This window comes from Pristiophorus japonicus, chromosome 9 (assembly GCF_044704955.1).
Source record: "Pristiophorus japonicus isolate sPriJap1 chromosome 9, sPriJap1.hap1, whole genome shotgun sequence".
NCBI classification, from domain to species: Eukaryota; Metazoa; Chordata; class Chondrichthyes; family Pristiophoridae; genus Pristiophorus; species Pristiophorus japonicus.
The window spans coordinates 200,882,795-200,899,541 of NC_091985.1; the positions used below are offsets into that span (position 1 = coordinate 200,882,795).

Genomic DNA, 16,747 nt, shown 5'->3' on the forward strand with positions numbered 1-16,747 from the left:
GGTCACTGGGACCCTGAAGCCCCGCCCACTCTACTGCTCCTGCCCCAAGATGGCCACCTATGCGCCGTGCTGCACGGGGAATCATTCTGTCTTTCCTCCACCTAGATGCCGGCGCGTAACCCGGGCCTTTCACCGAGAAAAGGCCTCACAGCCGCCGTCTGGCAGAACACAGATCACATTTGAGCCCTTAGGCCGTTCTCCGGCTTTATAAACTGTGCGGCACGGCCTACCCGCAGTTTATTAATCTCCCGACCCTGCTCCCGCCAACCTTCTCTATTATAAATAAAAACAGGAAATACTCAGCAGGTCAGGCAACATCTGTGGAGAGATATTCAGAGTAAATAGACAGATCTTGCCTAACCAACTTCTTAAACCTTTTTTTAGATATCCTAAGTTAAACGGGGCCTATCCCAAATTAAATGGGCCAGTGTACTTGGACATCCAAAAGGCCTTTGATAAAGTATTGCATGAGCAACTTCTTTACAAACTAAGGTCAGTAGCTTTCACGGTGAAACATACATCTTGATTAATTACTGTCGATGTGAAGCTAGGTTGCAAAGGGAGAATACTGAGTGGGTTACCCCAGGGGTCCATGCTGGAAATCCCTCCCGATCTTGGTCGACAAATAATCATAATATAATCATAATATAAAACAGTTACATTTGGAGACGACACCAAGCTAGGAAAGAATGTGAATTCAGATAAGACAACTAGGATCTTACAAAGGGAGTTTTCAAAGAATGAAATGGCAGATGAAACTCTATAGAAAAAGGCTTATCAGGGTTAAATAGAAATGTGTGTGATAGAACTCGACAAGTGGGAAGGGTGTTAGTTGAGTCACCACTCATCAATCCTAAAAGATGTGGCTCATCAATAAACAAAGGAAGTAACATGTTGGATCATATTGTCAAATCAGTTCAGTTCCAATACCCAGAGGTAATGCCGAAGCTGCCTGGTCACATTACACTTGGTATGCTGTATGTAGTCCTGGTCACTGGGATATTCTGGGAGCCATGCAGGTCTTACTGGAAATCGAGACGAAAGCAACAAGCTCCGATCCATGGTGTTAGAGGGAAGAGTTATGATGTACACAAGAGTGTAATCAGTCAAATACTGACATCGAGCCAAAGAAGGAGACATTAGGACAGGTGACTAAAACCTTGGTCAAAGATCTTGGGGCCTCAGCAACTGAAGGTACAGCCGGAAATGGTGGAGCGAGGGAAGTGGGAGTTGCACAAGAGGCCGGAGTTAGAGGAGTGCAGGGTCCCAGAGGGTTGCAAGGCTGGAGGATGAGAATTTTAAAGGCTGAAGCTACCAAAATAGAAAGCAGTCTCCCCAGAGAATGTGACTCAGTATTAATAGGAAGGATGTTACTTTAACTACTAAAGGTGCAGAAAGGTGTGACATTGTCCATGTGTCAGTCTGTGGCTCAGTTGGTAACACCCTCGCCTGAGTCAGAAGGGTTGTTGGTTTAAGTCCCACTCCAGAGATGTCAGCACAAAAATCGAGGCTGATACTCTTGTGCAATATTGAGGGAGCGCTGCAGTGTTGGAGGTGCCGATGAGATTTTAAACTGAGGTCCCATGTGCTTGCTCAGGTGGAGGTAAAAGATCTACTTCAAAGAAGAGCAGGGGAGTTATCAGAACATAAGAAATAGGAGCAGGAGTAGGCCGTACGGCCCCTTGAGCCTGCTCCACTATTCAACAAGATCATGGCTGATCCGATCATGGACTCAGCTCCACTTCCCTGCCCGCTCTCCATAACCCCTTATTCCCTTAACGTTTAAGAAACTGTCTATTTCTGTCTTAAATTTATTCAATGTCCCAGCTTCCACAGCTCTCTGAGGCAGCGAATTCCACAGATCCACTACCCTGTGAGAGAAGAAATTTCTCCTCATCTCAGTTTTAAATGGGCGACCCCTTATTCAAAGATCATGCCCTCTAGTTCTAGTCTCCCCTCTAGTTCTAGTCTCCCCTATCAGTGGAAACATCCTCCCTGCATCCACCCTGTCAAACCCCCTCATAATCTTATACGTTTCGATAAGATCACCTCTCATTCCTCTCAATTCCAGTGAGTAGAGGACCAACCTACTCAACCTTTCCTCATAAATCAACCCCCACATCCCCGGAATCAACCTCTCTGAACCTTCTCTGAACTGCCTCCAAAGCAAGTATATCCCCCGTGTCCTGGCCAAAACTTTGATTAGCCTGCTCCTATTTGTTATCTTTTTATGTTCTTCTTCATTCATCAATCAACATCACTAAAAAAAACATTATCTGGCCATCATCACATTGCTATTAATGAGATCTTGCTGTGCGTAAAATGACTGCCGCGTTTCCTACATTACAACTGTGACTACACTTCAAAAAGTACTTCCTTGGCTGTAAAGCATTTGGGACGTCCAGATGGTTGTGAAAGGTGCTCTATAAATGCAAGTCTTTCCTTCTCTAAATATCTCAAACAGATGCATAGTGAGGGAAACCAATCTCTGTACCTTAAACTAACAGCAACATGGAACGAGGGAAATGAATGACCTTTAAACCCCTGGTCCACTTGGCACTGGAGTGTCAGAAACTCAGAATAGGAACTCCAGGGAAACACAATACAGAAAATGGCGGATGCTCTTACCCAGAGTGCTCTGCACATTGGAATATGCCCTATCTCCATCAGCAAGGGAGCAGCAGGGAGGCGCGGGAAGGGCTGGTCCCCGGGGACCGCCTTCCTGCAGGGAGCATGCCCAGTGCGGCTCCGGGAGACTGAGCGGAGCAAGCGCGGCCTCAGCAACACCGAGTGTGGGTCTCAGACCCCGAGTCAGAGCCGGCGGATGTGCGGCCAGGGCCCCGATACCAGGAAACCCCGGGGGCAGCGAGAGCCTCCCCCACACAAGGACAACAACAACTTGCATTTATACAGCAGGCCCAGCAATTCCAGGCCACTCTGTGTCGGGGTGAACGCTGGATGTGGCAGTCGGTCCCGGGCCTCCTGTGTGGGTCTGTTTGTTGCATCAGTTTGAGCTGGAGTGGGGATGGAGGAGAAGCTGCTGGGTTTTAACCCCCAGTATTTCTGGGCCCAGTGGGACCAACAATTCCCCATGTGGGACTGTCGGGGGAGATGGTATTTAGGGGAGATTAACTTGATTAACAGATGCTGTGTCCGCACAATATAAAAGAGTTTGTTTTAGGAACAAGTATTTCTGTAGTCGCTTTTTCATCCATTTCACATATACAGATTTTTTTTACTCATTCAAGGGATGTGGGCGTTGCTGGCAAAACCAGCATATATTGCCCATCCCTAATTACCCTTGAGAAGGTGATGGTGAGCCGCCTACTTGAACCGCTGCAGTCCGTGTGGTGAAGGTGCTCAATTAATGCTGTTAGCTAAGGGGTTCCAGGATTTTGACCCAGTGATGATGAAGGAACGGCGATATATTTCCAAGTTAGGATGGTGTGTGACTTGGTGGGGATCTTGGAGGTGATGGTGTTCCCATGCACCTGCTTCTCTTGTCCTTCTAGGTGGTGGAGGTTGTGGGTTTGGGAGTTGCAGATGTATAAAGTCCCTCTCCTTCATCCCCTCCCACCTCTCTCTCTCTCCTCCCATAGAGGCCAGAGTCTTGTGTAGGCCCAGACTGGGTGGTGGGTTTCCTTCCCTGAAAGACATCAGTGAACCAGTTGGATTATTACAACAATCCGGCAGCTTTCATGGTCACTTGTTCTGCTGCCAGCCCCACAAATGACCAGATTCATTAAACTCAATTTCATAACCTGCCAATTTGTTTCTGGGTTCTCATGCTCCCTTTTCCTTGTTTTAAATTCATTTTACAGGATGTTAGAAGGGGAGGATTTGCAGATGGGAAGCTCAAGCTGAACACTACATCAAGATCTGACCAAGTCACTTGACTCATTGGGACCTAAATATCATCGGCCTTTGAACATGGAAGCAAACAGCACCATTCATAGCGGTGACAAACCGTACACGTGTTGTGTGTGTGGACGAGGCTTCAGCCAATCATCTGGCCTGTCGAGACACAAGTGCCGTCACACCACGGAGAAACCGTGTAAATGTGGGGACTGTGGGAAGGGATTCAGTTCCCCATCCCAGCTGGAAACTCATCGACGCAGTCACACCGGGGAGAGGCCGTTCACCTGCTCCGCGTGTGGGAAGGGATTCACTAATTCATCCAATCTGATGAAGCACCGGCGAGTTCACACTGACGAGAGGCCGTTCAGGTGCTCTCACTGCGGGACTGGATTCAGGCGATCATCTGACCTCACTGTACACCAACGCACTCACACTGGGGAGAGGCCGTTCACCTGCTCCGAGTGTGGGAAGGGATTCACTTGTTCATCCCATCTACTGACGCACCAGCGAGTTCACACTGGGGAGAGGCCATTCACCTGCTCTGAGTGTGGGAAAGGATTCACTCAGTCATCCAGCCTCACTTCACACCAACTTGTTCACACTGATGAAAGACCTTTTAAATGTTCTGACTGTGATAAGAGATTTAAAAGCAAAAATGATCTGCTGACACACCAACGCTCTCACACTGGAAAGAAGCCATTCACCTGCTCTGAGTGTGGGAAGGGATTCACCCAGTCATCCGATCTTTTGATACACCAGCGAGTTCATACCGGGGAGAGGCCGTTCACCTGCTCTGAGTGTGGGAAGGGATTCACTCAGTCAAACAACCTGCTGAGACATCAGCGACTTCACACTGGGGAGAGGCCGTTCACCTGCTCCATGTGTGGGAAGGGATTCACTCAGTCATCCCACCTGTTGATACACCAGCGAATACACACTGGGGAGAGGTTATTCACCTGCTCAGTATGTGGGAAGGGATTCACTCAGTCATCCCAGCTCACTACACACCAACTTGTTCACACCAATAAAAGACCTTTCAAATGTTCTGACTGTGAGAAGACATTTAAAAGCAAAAAGTATCTGCTGAGACATCAGCGAGCTCACTGGGGAGAGGCCGTTCACTTGCTCTGAGTTTGGGAAGGGACCCGCTCAGTCAGAAGAACACAAGAATTAGGAGCAGGCCATTTGACCCTCGGGCCTGCTCTGCCATTCAGTAAGACCTTAACTCCACTTTCCTACACGATCCCCATATCTCTTGTTTCCCTTAATATTCAAAAATCTATCGACCTCTGTCTTGAATAGACTCAATGTCTGAGTATCCATAGCCCTCTGGGGTAGAGATTTCCAAAGATTCAAAGCTCTCTGAGTGAAGACATTTTTCCTCATCTCAGTCCTAAATGGCCAGCCCCTTATTCTGAGACTGTGAGCCCTGGTTCTAGGCACCTGAGCCAGAGGAAACATCCTCCCTGCATCTACCCTGTCAAATCCTGTAAGAAATTTGTATGTTTCAATGAGATCACCTCTCATTCTTCTAAACTCTAGAGAATATACGCCTAGTCTACTCAATCTCTCCTCATAGGACAATCCTCCCATCCCAGGAATCAGTCTGGTGAACCTTTGTTGCACTCCCTCTGTGGCAAGTATATCCTTCCTTAGTTAAGGAGACCAAAACTGTACACAATCCAGGTGTGGTCTCACCAGAGCCCTATATAATTGCAGTAAGACGTCTTTACACGTGTACTCAAATCCTCTTGTAATAAAGGCCAACATACTATTTGTTTTCATAATTGCTTGCTATACTTTGTGATTTGTATACAAGGACACCCAGGTCCCTCTGAACACCAACATTTCCCAATCTCTCACCATTTAAAAAATACTCTGCTTTTCTATTTGTTTACCAAAGTGGATAACTTCACATTTCTCCACAATATATTCCATTTCCCATGTTCTTGCCCACTCATCCAGCCTGCTGAGACACCAGTGAGTTCACATGTGACTTCAGGATTCTGCTGTTAATCACATCATTCTGACAGTTGGGGTTTTGCTTCTGTTGGTGTTAAACTCCAGCACAGTCATAGGGGTTATTAATATTCTAGATATATGTCAAATTAATCAGCTTTGTTTTCAACACATTGCTGTAGATTTGTGACTTTCCCACCTAAGTGTTTAGCATCACATGGCTGGAGCTCAGAAAAGACAATTTTGGGGGAGAATCGTACGGTGGGAATGGAACTTCAGCCTGGACACAGTCCTTCAGGGCCACACAGAGGGGCAAACGACACTTTGGTCTTTCTAGTCTCTCTGCGCTGACAGCAAACTCTCAGTGCAGGTTCATCTTGAGGTGGGTAAGAAATGTGTTCCAGCCACTCTCTTCCATGGGTCAGAGCTCCTAAGCACAGAACAGCAGGCTCCTTTACAACTGTGTTTAGAGTTGGGAATAATGGCGGTGAATGGTGGAAATGTGCTGTCAAATCAGATTGGTGGAAATCTGCGATCTGTTCCTGACAAAGTGAAACGGCAGGTTTAAGTTTCCAGTCTAAAAATTAGTCTGGTAATTATTCTATGACAGTCCTGAGTCTGCCATTTTAAGGCAGGCATTAACTCATTTGCAATCCAATCGTTTGAACTAAATTGGTTAAAGTCTGCATTAAAAGCAGACGGAGGAGATCACAGGAGTCTGTTAACTGCTGGTACAATTATACAACAGTCACCATTGATCTCCAGATAAAGAAAGACCTGCAGCATGTTTCCCGGAATTCCCTGTTTTATTGATATGTGCGTGTTAGACACCAGAATAACTAAAAATACAAGAGCCAGAACATCAATGGGGGTGTGATCCCGACGGTTACTCTGGGATCACTCCAGCTGCGGAACTCCACCACTGACCCTGCTGACAAGTATATGGCGAGGAATCCTTACTGAGGAAGCAACTGGTGTTTTACCTGCCAGTTTAGGTCTAGGTAGTGCAGGATGCCTGACTCCCCAAATCACTTTACAGGAGAATAGGGACAAATATCACCCACAACTGGGGGAGTCAAAAGCAGCCGTTAGAGAAGCTAAGAGATCTTTGGTTAAAAAAAAATGGTGCATGGTTACTGTAGTAATAGCAAAATCGTTTCCAGCTATATCAAGAGTCAGAAGACATAGTTACATAGATTTACATAGCGTCTGCAGCACAGGAACAGGCCATTCGGCCCAACTGGTCAATACTGATGTTTCTGCTCCACACGAGCCTCCTCCCAGTGCTCTTCATTGAACCCTATTAGCAGATCCTTTATTCCTTTCTCCCTCAAGTGCTTATCTAGCTTCTCCTTAACGGCATCTATGCTATTTGCCTCAACTGCTCCTTGTGGTTGTACGCTCCACATTCTTACCTCTATTTGGGTAAAGAAGTTTCTCCTGAATTCCCTCCTGGATTTATTAGTGACTATCTGATATTTATGACCTGTAGTTTTGGACTCTCCACAAGTGGAAACATTTTCTCCATGTCCTCCTTGTATAACCTTTTCATAATCTTAAAGATCTTGATTAGGTCACCCATCAGCTTTCTCTTTAATCCGAGAAAAGAGCCCTAACCTGTTCAGCCTTTCCTGATAAGTATATCCTCTCAGTTCGGGGATCATCCATGCAAATCTTTTTTCCACCTTCTCCAATGCCTCGAGATCCTTTTTATATGGTGACCAGAACTGTGCACAGTACGCCAAGTGTGGTCCAACCAAGGTCCGATACAAGTTTAACATAGCTTTTCTGTTTTTCAATTCCATCCCTCTAGGTTTGTTTCTGTAATGGCCTTCCTAACCCACTTTTAGTGACGTGTGTATTCCTTTGCTCCTCTATCCCATTTAGTCTCTTATTTTCCAAGTAGTGTGTGTGGCCTTCTTAGCCAGGACACCGAGGATAACTCCCCTGCCCTTCTTTGAAATAATGCCACGGGATCTTTTACGACCACCTGAGAGGGCAGACGGTGCCTCGGTTTAACGTCTCATCCGAAAGACGGCAACTCCGACAGTGCAGCACTCCCTCAGCACTACACTGGAGTGTCAGCCTAGATTTATATGCTCAAGTTTCTGGAGTGGGACTTGTACCCACAACCTTCTGACTCAGAGGTGAGAGTACTACCCACTGAGCCACAGCTGACACTACATATATTTAATAAATCGTTAGAAAAAGGTGTAGAGGCCCTATATTCAAGAAGGGGGATAGACCATGTCCAGGGAATTATAGACGTCAGCATAACATCGAAAAAATGATGGAATCCCTACTATAGGAGAAAATAGAAGAACATGTAGAAACCAAAAATATAGTAATGAATAGTCAGCATGGATTTCAAAAGGGAAAGTCTCACTTGATCAACCTCATTAACATTTTTGAAGAGGTAACAGATTGTAGACAATGGTAATGTATTCAATGTAATTTAACAACAATGTCTCTAGATTGTCAAAAGGCCTACTATCAAAAGGTACCCCATAATAGACCGATGAACAAGGTCAGAGAATATGGAATCAAGAGACAAGTAGCAGAATGGATAGTTAACTGGCTTTAAGACAGAAAGCAAAGAGTAGGAGTAAAGGGTAGCTATTCAGTGGCAGAAGGTGGGCAATGGTGTTCCACAAGGATCAGTGCTGGTACCACTGTTGCTCACAATTTACATTAACGAATTAGACCTTGGAATCAAAGAATTTACAGCACAGAAACAGACAGATGAGACACTGTTAAGGTGCTGCTGCACCGCTGTATCAGCCGTGGCTCAGTTGGTAGCACTCTTGCCTCTGTCAGAAGGTTGTGGGTTCAAGCCCCACCCAAGAAACTGCAGTACTGAGGGAGCACTGCACTATTGGAAGTGAGGTCTTTCAGATGATACATTAAATCGAGGCCCCAATCTGCTCTCTCAAGTGGACATAAAAGATCTATGATACCATTTCGAAGAAGAGCATGGAAGTGATCTCTCGTATCCTGGCCGGTATTTATCGCTAAAACAAAACAGATTATCTGGTCAGTATCACATTGCTTTTTGTGGGAGCATCCTGTGTGCAAATTGGCCGCCGCGTTTTCTACATTAGACTTCAAAAGTACTTAATTAGCTGTAAAGTGCTTTGTGATGCCCTGAGATCTTGAACTGCACTGTATAAATGATGGTGGGAGTGGGACTAGCTGAGGTGCTTTTGCAGAGAGCCGGCATGGGCTCGATGAGCTAAATAGCCTCCTTCTGTGCTGTAACCATTCTCTGATTATGGTTTGAGCAGGGTCAGAGCAAGAATGTAGTAAATAACCTAAACACAAATATCGCCAGTGTCGTCGCAGCTTGTTGGACACACCTGGGGAGAAGAGAGCTCTGAATGCACTGCATTATCTCTGTTCTCCGGATCGGGTAACTATACTCTGTCTGTATTTTTGCTGTGCTATTAATAAAGTCAGTGAAAGACAATCTGTTGTGAGCTTGATTATCTGGTGTCTGAAACCATAAGACTCAATTTTAGAGTGAACAAGATGAACAAGTAAACACATCATGACCCAATACTCCAGCTCTATATTCACAGGAGAAAGTCTGTTATCTAACTCCTCAAGTGGGCAGAATACAGAAAGAGCCCAACTCAAAGACGCCCTCAAAGCATTTATAAATACAAGAGAGGGATTGGAGAGTGGGAATGAATGAGGGGTTCATTGAGGGACATTAGCGAGTAGGGATGAAACAGGAGTTGGGGTGAAAGAGGAGTTGGGGTGAGGGTTTGGAGAGTAGGGGTGAAGGAGGGGTTGGGGTGAGGGGGGTTTGGAGAGTAGGGGTGAATAAGGAGTTGGGGTGAGGGGGTTGGAGAGAAGGGGAGTTGGGGTGAGGGGGGGTTGGAGAGTAGGGTGAAGAGGGGGTTGGAGAGTAGGGGTGAAGGAGGGGTTGGAGTGTAGGAGTGAAAGGGGAGTTGGGGTGAGGTGTTGGAGAGTAGGGGTGAAGGAGGGGTTGGGGTGAGGGGGGTTGGAGAGTCGGGGTGAAGGAGTAGTTGGGATGAGGGGGGGGTTGGAGAGTAGGGGTGAGAGAGGAGTTGGGGTGAGGTGGGGTTGGAGAGTAGGGGTGAAGGAGGAGTTGGGATGAGGGGGGTTTGAGAGTAGGGGTGAAGGAGGAGTTGGGATGAGGGGGGGTTGGAGAGTAGGGGTGAGAGAGGAGTTAGGGTGAGGGGGGAGTTGGGGTGAGGGGGTTGGAGAGTAGGGGTGAATGAGGAGTTGGGATGAGGGGGGGTTTGGAGAGTAGGGGTGGGAGAGGAGTTAGGGTGAGGGGGGGTTGGAGAGTAGGGGTGAAGGAGCTGTTGGGGTGAGGAGGGTTGGAGAGTAGGGGTGAAGGAGGGGTTGGGGTGAGTGCGGTTGGAGAGTAGGGGTGAAAGGGGAGTTGGGGTGAGGGGGGTTGGACAGTAGGGATGAGAGAGGAGTTAGGGTGAGGGGGGTTGGAGAGTAGGGGTGAGGGGGGGTTGGAGAGTAGGGGTGAATGAGGAATGAGGAGTTGGGGTGAGGGGGGGTTGGAGAGTAGGGGTGAATGAGGAGTTGGGGTGAGGGGGGGTTCACTGCTCATGAATAGACTGTTGAACTATAATGAGGTTTGTTTTCTCTTTACAATGTTTTGAATTGTGTGCTTACCTGAAGTCAGATGCAGGGCTGCAGTTACTCACGGGCACTGGGCTGTTTCTAGTGAATGACTGTGAAGAGTGTTAATGGAGAATAGATTTGTGTGGGATCATTCTGTGCTAAACACATTGCTGGGCTGCGGGTTTGCCTCAGTCCCAGTGAAGAAATGCTGTTGAAACACAAACCCGCCGGAGAGTTAAACCCCGCAGGCAATCCCTCAGTGACGTCATTGTGGCTGGGGAAAGATTCCTGGTCTGTCCAGGGCCACTTACACTGAGACACCAAATCCAGGATCCACTTTCACTGTGACACCAAATCCAGGGACCCCTTTCACTGACACATCAAATTCAGACACCACTTATGCTGTGACTAAATATGGTACTGTGTAATGAGACAGGATTAATAAATGATCTCATAATAAAGGATCCTCTAGGAATGAGTGAACATAACATGGTTGAATTTCAAATTCAGTTGGAAGGTGAGAAAGTTGGTTCTCAAACCAGTGTCCTAAGCTTAAATAAAGGAAGCTACAAAGGTATGAGGGCAGAGTTGGTGAAAGTGAACTGGGAAAATAGATTAAAGTATAGGACAGTTGATGAGCAGTAACAGACATTGAAGGAAATATTTCATACTCGCGACAAAAATATATCCCAATGAGAAGGAAAGACTGTAAGAGAAGAGCGAACCATCTGTGGCTAACTAAGGAAATAAGGGATGGTATAAAATTGAAAACAAGGACATTCAATATGGCCAAGACTAATGGAGGCCACAGGATTGGATAACTATTAAAAGCCAGCAAAGAATGACTAAAACATGACAGAGAGGGAAGATAGATTATGAAAGTAAATGAGCATGAAAAATAAAAAGAGATAGTAAGAGTTTTGACAGTTACATAAAAAGGAAAAGAGTGAACATAAGAACATAAGAACATAAGAATTAGGAACAGGAGTAGGCCATCTAGCCCCCCCGAGCCTGCTCCACCATTCAACAAGATCATGGCTGATCTGGCCGTGGACTCAGCTCCACTTACCCGCCCACTCCCCGTAACCCTTAATTCCCTTATTGGTTAAAAATCTATCTATCTGTGACTTGAATACATTCAATGAGCTAGCCTCAACTGCTTCCTTGGGCAGAGAATTCCACAGATTCACAACCCACTGGGGGAAGAAATTCCTTCTCAACTCGGTTTTAAATTGGCTCCCCCGTATTTTGAGGCTGTGCCCCCTAGTTCTAGTCTCCCCTACCAGTGGAAACAACCTCTCTGCCTCTATCTTGTCTATCCCTTTCATTATTTAAATGTTTCTATAAGATCACCCCTCATCCTTCTGAACTCCAACGAGTAAAGACCCAGTCTACTCAATCTATCATCATAAGGTAACCCTCTCATCTCCAGAATCGTCTCTGTACCCACTCCAAAGCTAGTATATCCTTCCTTAAGTAAGGTGACCAAAACTGCACGCAGTACTCCAGGTACGGCCTCACCAATACCCTGCACAGTTGCAGCAGTCCCTGCTTTTGTACTCCATCCCTCTGTCAATGAAGGCCAACATTCCATTCGCCTTCCTGATTACCTGCTGCACCTGCAAACTAACTTTTTGAGATTCATGCACAAGGACCCCCAGGTCCCTCTGCACCACAGCATGTTGTAATTTCTCCCCATTCAAATAATATTCCCTTTTACTGTTTTTTTTCCCAAGGTGGATGACCTCACACTTTCCGACATTGTATTTATTCCATCTGCCAAACCTTAGCCCAGTCGCTTAACCTATCTAAATCTCTTTGCAGCCTCTCTGTCCTCAGCACAACCCGCTTTCCCACTAATCTTTGTGTCATCTGCAAATTTTGTTACACTACACTCTGTCCCCTCTTCCAGGTCATCTATGTATATTGTAAACAGTTGTGGTCCCAGCACCGATCCCTGTGGCACACCACTAACCACCGATTTCCAACCCAAAAAGTACCCATTTATCCCGACTCTCTGCTTTCTGTTAGCCAGCCAATACTCTATCCATGCTAATACATTTCCTCTGACTCCACGTACCTTTATCTTCTGCAGTAACCTTTTGTGTGGCACCTTATCGAATGCCTTTTGGAAATCTAAGTACACCACATCCATCGGTACACCTCTATCCACCATGCTCGTTATATCCTCAAAGAATTTCAGTAAATTAGTTAAACATGATTTCCCCTTCATGAATCCATGTTGCGTCTGCTTGATTGCATTATTCCTATCTAGATGTTCCGCTATTTCTTCCTTAATGATAGTTTCAAGCATTTTCCCCACTACAGATGTTAAACTAACCGGCCTATAGTTACCTGCCTTTTGTCTGCCCCCTTTTTTTAAACAGAGGCGTTACATTAGCTGCTTTCCAATCCGCTGGTACCTCCCCAGAGTCCAGAGAATTTTGGTAGATTATAACGAATGCATCTGCTATAACTTCTGGCATCTCTTTTAATACCCTGGGATGCATTTCATCAGGACTTGTCTACCTTGAGTCCCATTAGCCTGTCCAGCACTACCCCCCTAGTGATAGTGATTGTCTCAAGGTCCTCCCTTCCCACATTCCTGTGACCAGCAATTTTTGGCATGGTTTTTGTGTCTTTCACTGTGAAGACCGAAGCAAAATAATTGTTTAAGGTCTCAGCCATTTCCACATTTCCCATTATTAAATCCCCCTTCTCTTCTTCTAAGGGACCAACATTTACTTTAGTCACTCTTTTCCGTTTTATATATCTGTAAAAGCTTTTACTATCTTTTTTTTTTTTGGCTAAAGTCAATGCTGTTCCCCTAGAGGATGAGACTGGGGAATTAATAATGGGGAACAGGGAAATGGCAGGAACGATGTACAAATATTTTGTATTGGTCTTCATGGTACAAGACACTAAAAACATCCTAATAGTGGATAATCAAGGGACTATAGGGAGGGAATAACTTAATACAATCATTGTCACAAATGAAGTAGTACTCGGTAAAATAATGAGACTAAAGGCAGACAAGTCCCCTGGACCCGATGGCTTACATCCTAGGATATTAAAAAAGTGGCTGCAGAGATAGTGGATGCATTGGTTGTAATCTACCAAAATTTCCTGGATTCTGGGGCGGTCCCAGCGGATTGGAAACCACAAATGTAATGCCCCTATTTAAAAAAAGGAGGCAGACAAAAAACAGGAAACTATAGACCAGTTTGCCTAACATCTGTCATTGGGAAAATGCTGGAGTCCATTATTAAGGAAACAGAAGTGGGGCATTTGGAAAAGCATAATTCAATCAAGCAGAATCAGCATTATTTTATGAAAGGGAAATCATGTTTGACAAATTTGCTGGAGTTCTTTGAGGATGTAACGAGCAGGTTGGATAAGGGGGAACCAGTGGATGTGGTGTATTTGGATTTCCAGAAGGCATTCGATAAGGTGCCACATAAAAGGTTACTGTAAAAAATAAGAGCTCACCTAGGTAGGTGGTAATATATTAGCATGGAAGGAGGATTAGCTAACTAACAGAAAACAGAGAGTTGGGATACATGGGTAATTTTCCAGTTGGCAAACAGTGCATGGTGGGGTGCTGCAGGGATCGGTGCTGGGTCCTCAGCTATTTACAATCTATTTTAATGACTTGGATGAAGGGATCGAGTGTAATGTAGCCAAGTTTGCTGATGATACAAAGATGGGTGGGAAAGCAAATTGTGAGGAGGACACAAAAAATCTGCAAAGGGATATAGACAGGCTAAGTGAGTGGGCAAACATTTGGCAGATGGAGTATAATCTGGGAAAATGTGAGGTTATCCACTTTGGCAGAAAAAATAGAAAAGCAAATTATAATTTAAATGGAGAAAAATTGCAAAGTGGTGCAGTACAGAGGGACCTGGGGGTCTTTGTGCATGAAACACAAAAAGTTAGTACGCAGGTACAGCAAGTAATCAGGAAGGCAAATGGAATGTTGGCCGTTATTGCAAGGAGGATGGAGCATAAAAGCAGAGAAGCCTTGCTACAACTGTACAGGGTATTGTGAGGCCACACCTGGCGTATTGTGTACAGTTTTGGTCTTCGTATATAAGGAAGAATGTTCAGAGATGGTTAACTAGGTTGATTCCGGAGATGAGGGTGTTGACTTCTGAAGATAGGTTGAGTAGGTTGGGCCTATACACATTGGAATTCAGAAGAATGAGAGGTGATCTTATCGAAACATATAAGGTAATGAGGGGGCTCGACAAGGTGGATGCAGAGAGGATATTTCCACTCATAGGGGAAACTAAAACTAGGGGGCATAGTCTCAGAATAAGGGGCCGCCCATATAAAACAGAGATAAGGAGGTATTTCTTCTCTGAGGGTTGTAAATCTATGGAATTCTCTGACCCAGAGAGCTGTGGAGGTTGGTTCATTGAATAAATTTAAGGTGGAGATAGACAGATTTTTGAGCGATTAGGGAATACAGGGTTACAGGAAGCGGGCAGGGAAGTGGAGCTGAGTCCATGATCAGATCAGCCATGATTTTATTAAATGGCGGAGCAGGCTCGAGGAACCAGATGCCCTACTCCTCCTCCTATTTCTTATGTTCTTATGATTTTATGTGACACCAAATCCAGGGACCACTTACACTGAGACTATAAAATGGGAATGGGAGAGCCTCAGTATGGGGAATGTTTATGATGATGAATCCAGCTGTAGTGAGGGCGAAAGGTGGGTAATGAATGAAGTTCTGATGGTGGATTTAGACGGGGACTGGTGGGGCCTGGTGACAGGTTATTGTCAGAAGCCCTTTTCAGACAGGCCGATAATTGGATGTAACCAGCGCAACACCTGGATCTGCCTGTTCTTGTCCCAAAATCCCAAAGTCTCATGACCGTGATGTTTTATTTTCTATGGGAAATGTCGAGATGTGAAAGAAGGGAGGAAATCGGACTCGGTCAGAAAGAAGGTTCCTGGAATTAACAATTCATGAGGCTGTTTTGTAACGCATCTGTGTGAGGTTTAAAAAATTTGAAATTAAAATCAACACGTCAATTGTGGTTTCTAACCCTAATCACTAACTCATTAGCCGAGCATCATATCGACTATACCTAACCATTAACCTTTAGCCCCAACCACTAATCCTAAACCTACACCAAAACCCCAGTATTTGAAACAATGATCTTGATTAAAGAAATAGTGCAAAGTATGTTAGTAACAAGAGATTCAATCAACGAGACCATTAAAATCAGCAATGACAATTACAAAGATCAGAACATTTCAAAGGCCGTCACATGCAATATCTGTGGGGAGGAGTTAAAAAAAAATCTGATCCAAAAAGGGCGAAATGGTACAGAAAATAACATTTTAAATCTTATGTAAGATAGTTCTATAAAGGGATGGGCAACAGAACTTCAGATGGGGCTGGGACATTGAATAAATTTAAGACAGAAATAGAGTTTCTGAAACAATAAGGGGTTATGGGGAGTGGGCGGGGAAGTGGAACTGCGTCCGTGATCAGATCAGCCATGATCGTATTGAATGGTGGAGCAGGCTCGAGGGGCCATATGACCTACTCCTGTTCCTATTTCTTATGTTCTTATATGGCAGTGTGGGCTGGCCCATGCTGCCCTGGGCTCTCACCTCTCCTGGGCCCCAATCACGTCACTCTACAATCTCTCGCCGCTCCATCGCCCCGACCTTGCCACTCCTCTGCTGCTTGCCGCCTCTCCTGCCCACGCTCCAATCAGCGACCTTGATTTTGGTGACATCCAATCCAGTCGCCCGTCTGCAAGTTGTCACCCTCCTGCACCAGCTCGTGCTGCCCCCTGAAGTGGCCTCCACACTGCTCCCGGGCCGCCACACCTCCGCTCCTTTTATGGCCCCGGCTTGCGGCTGGTGGTTTCTTGCAGGTCGGGGCCTCCATGCTGCCGTGATAAACAGCAGCAATAACAGCAGAACCCAACCACTGCAGTTAATTGTCAACTTGGTGGTGTCTGAGCAGAGAACATGACTGAGCGAATCCCTTCCCACACACGGAGCAGGTGAACAGTTTCTCCCCAGTGTGAGTACGTGGTGCGTCAGCAGATTCTTTGTGCTTTTAAAGCTCTTCTCACAGTCAAAACATTTAAATGATCTCTTAACAGTGTGTACACATCGGTTTTTCAGAAGATGGGAAGATTGAAGTCATCCCTTATGCTGTTCGTAGTTATTTCTTATAGTATCACAATTATAGGTCTAAATAGCATACATTATAATCTAATCTATTGTGATACTCACTCTGGTTTAAGCTTATATTGTGGTTAATAACAGACAAACCCTGTGCTTTCTCCTGATC

The 16,747-nt window shown here is 45.5% G+C and overlaps 1 protein-coding gene across 1 annotated transcript in view; it reads left to right on the top strand.

The window, feature by feature from the left end:
• LOC139273397 (zinc finger protein ZFP2-like) overlaps positions 1-5,645 on the top strand; it is a 28,081-nt gene extending 22,436 nt beyond the window's left edge. The window contains exon 3 of the mRNA XM_070890265.1: positions 3,822-5,645. Within this exon, the coding sequence (XP_070746366.1) occupies positions 3,931-4,989 (1,059 nt within the window). The 5' untranslated portion in view covers positions 3,822-3,930 and the 3' untranslated portion in view covers positions 4,990-5,645. The remainder of the gene's footprint in view (positions 1-3,821) is intronic.
• The last annotated feature ends 11,102 nt before the right edge of the window (positions 5,646-16,747 follow it).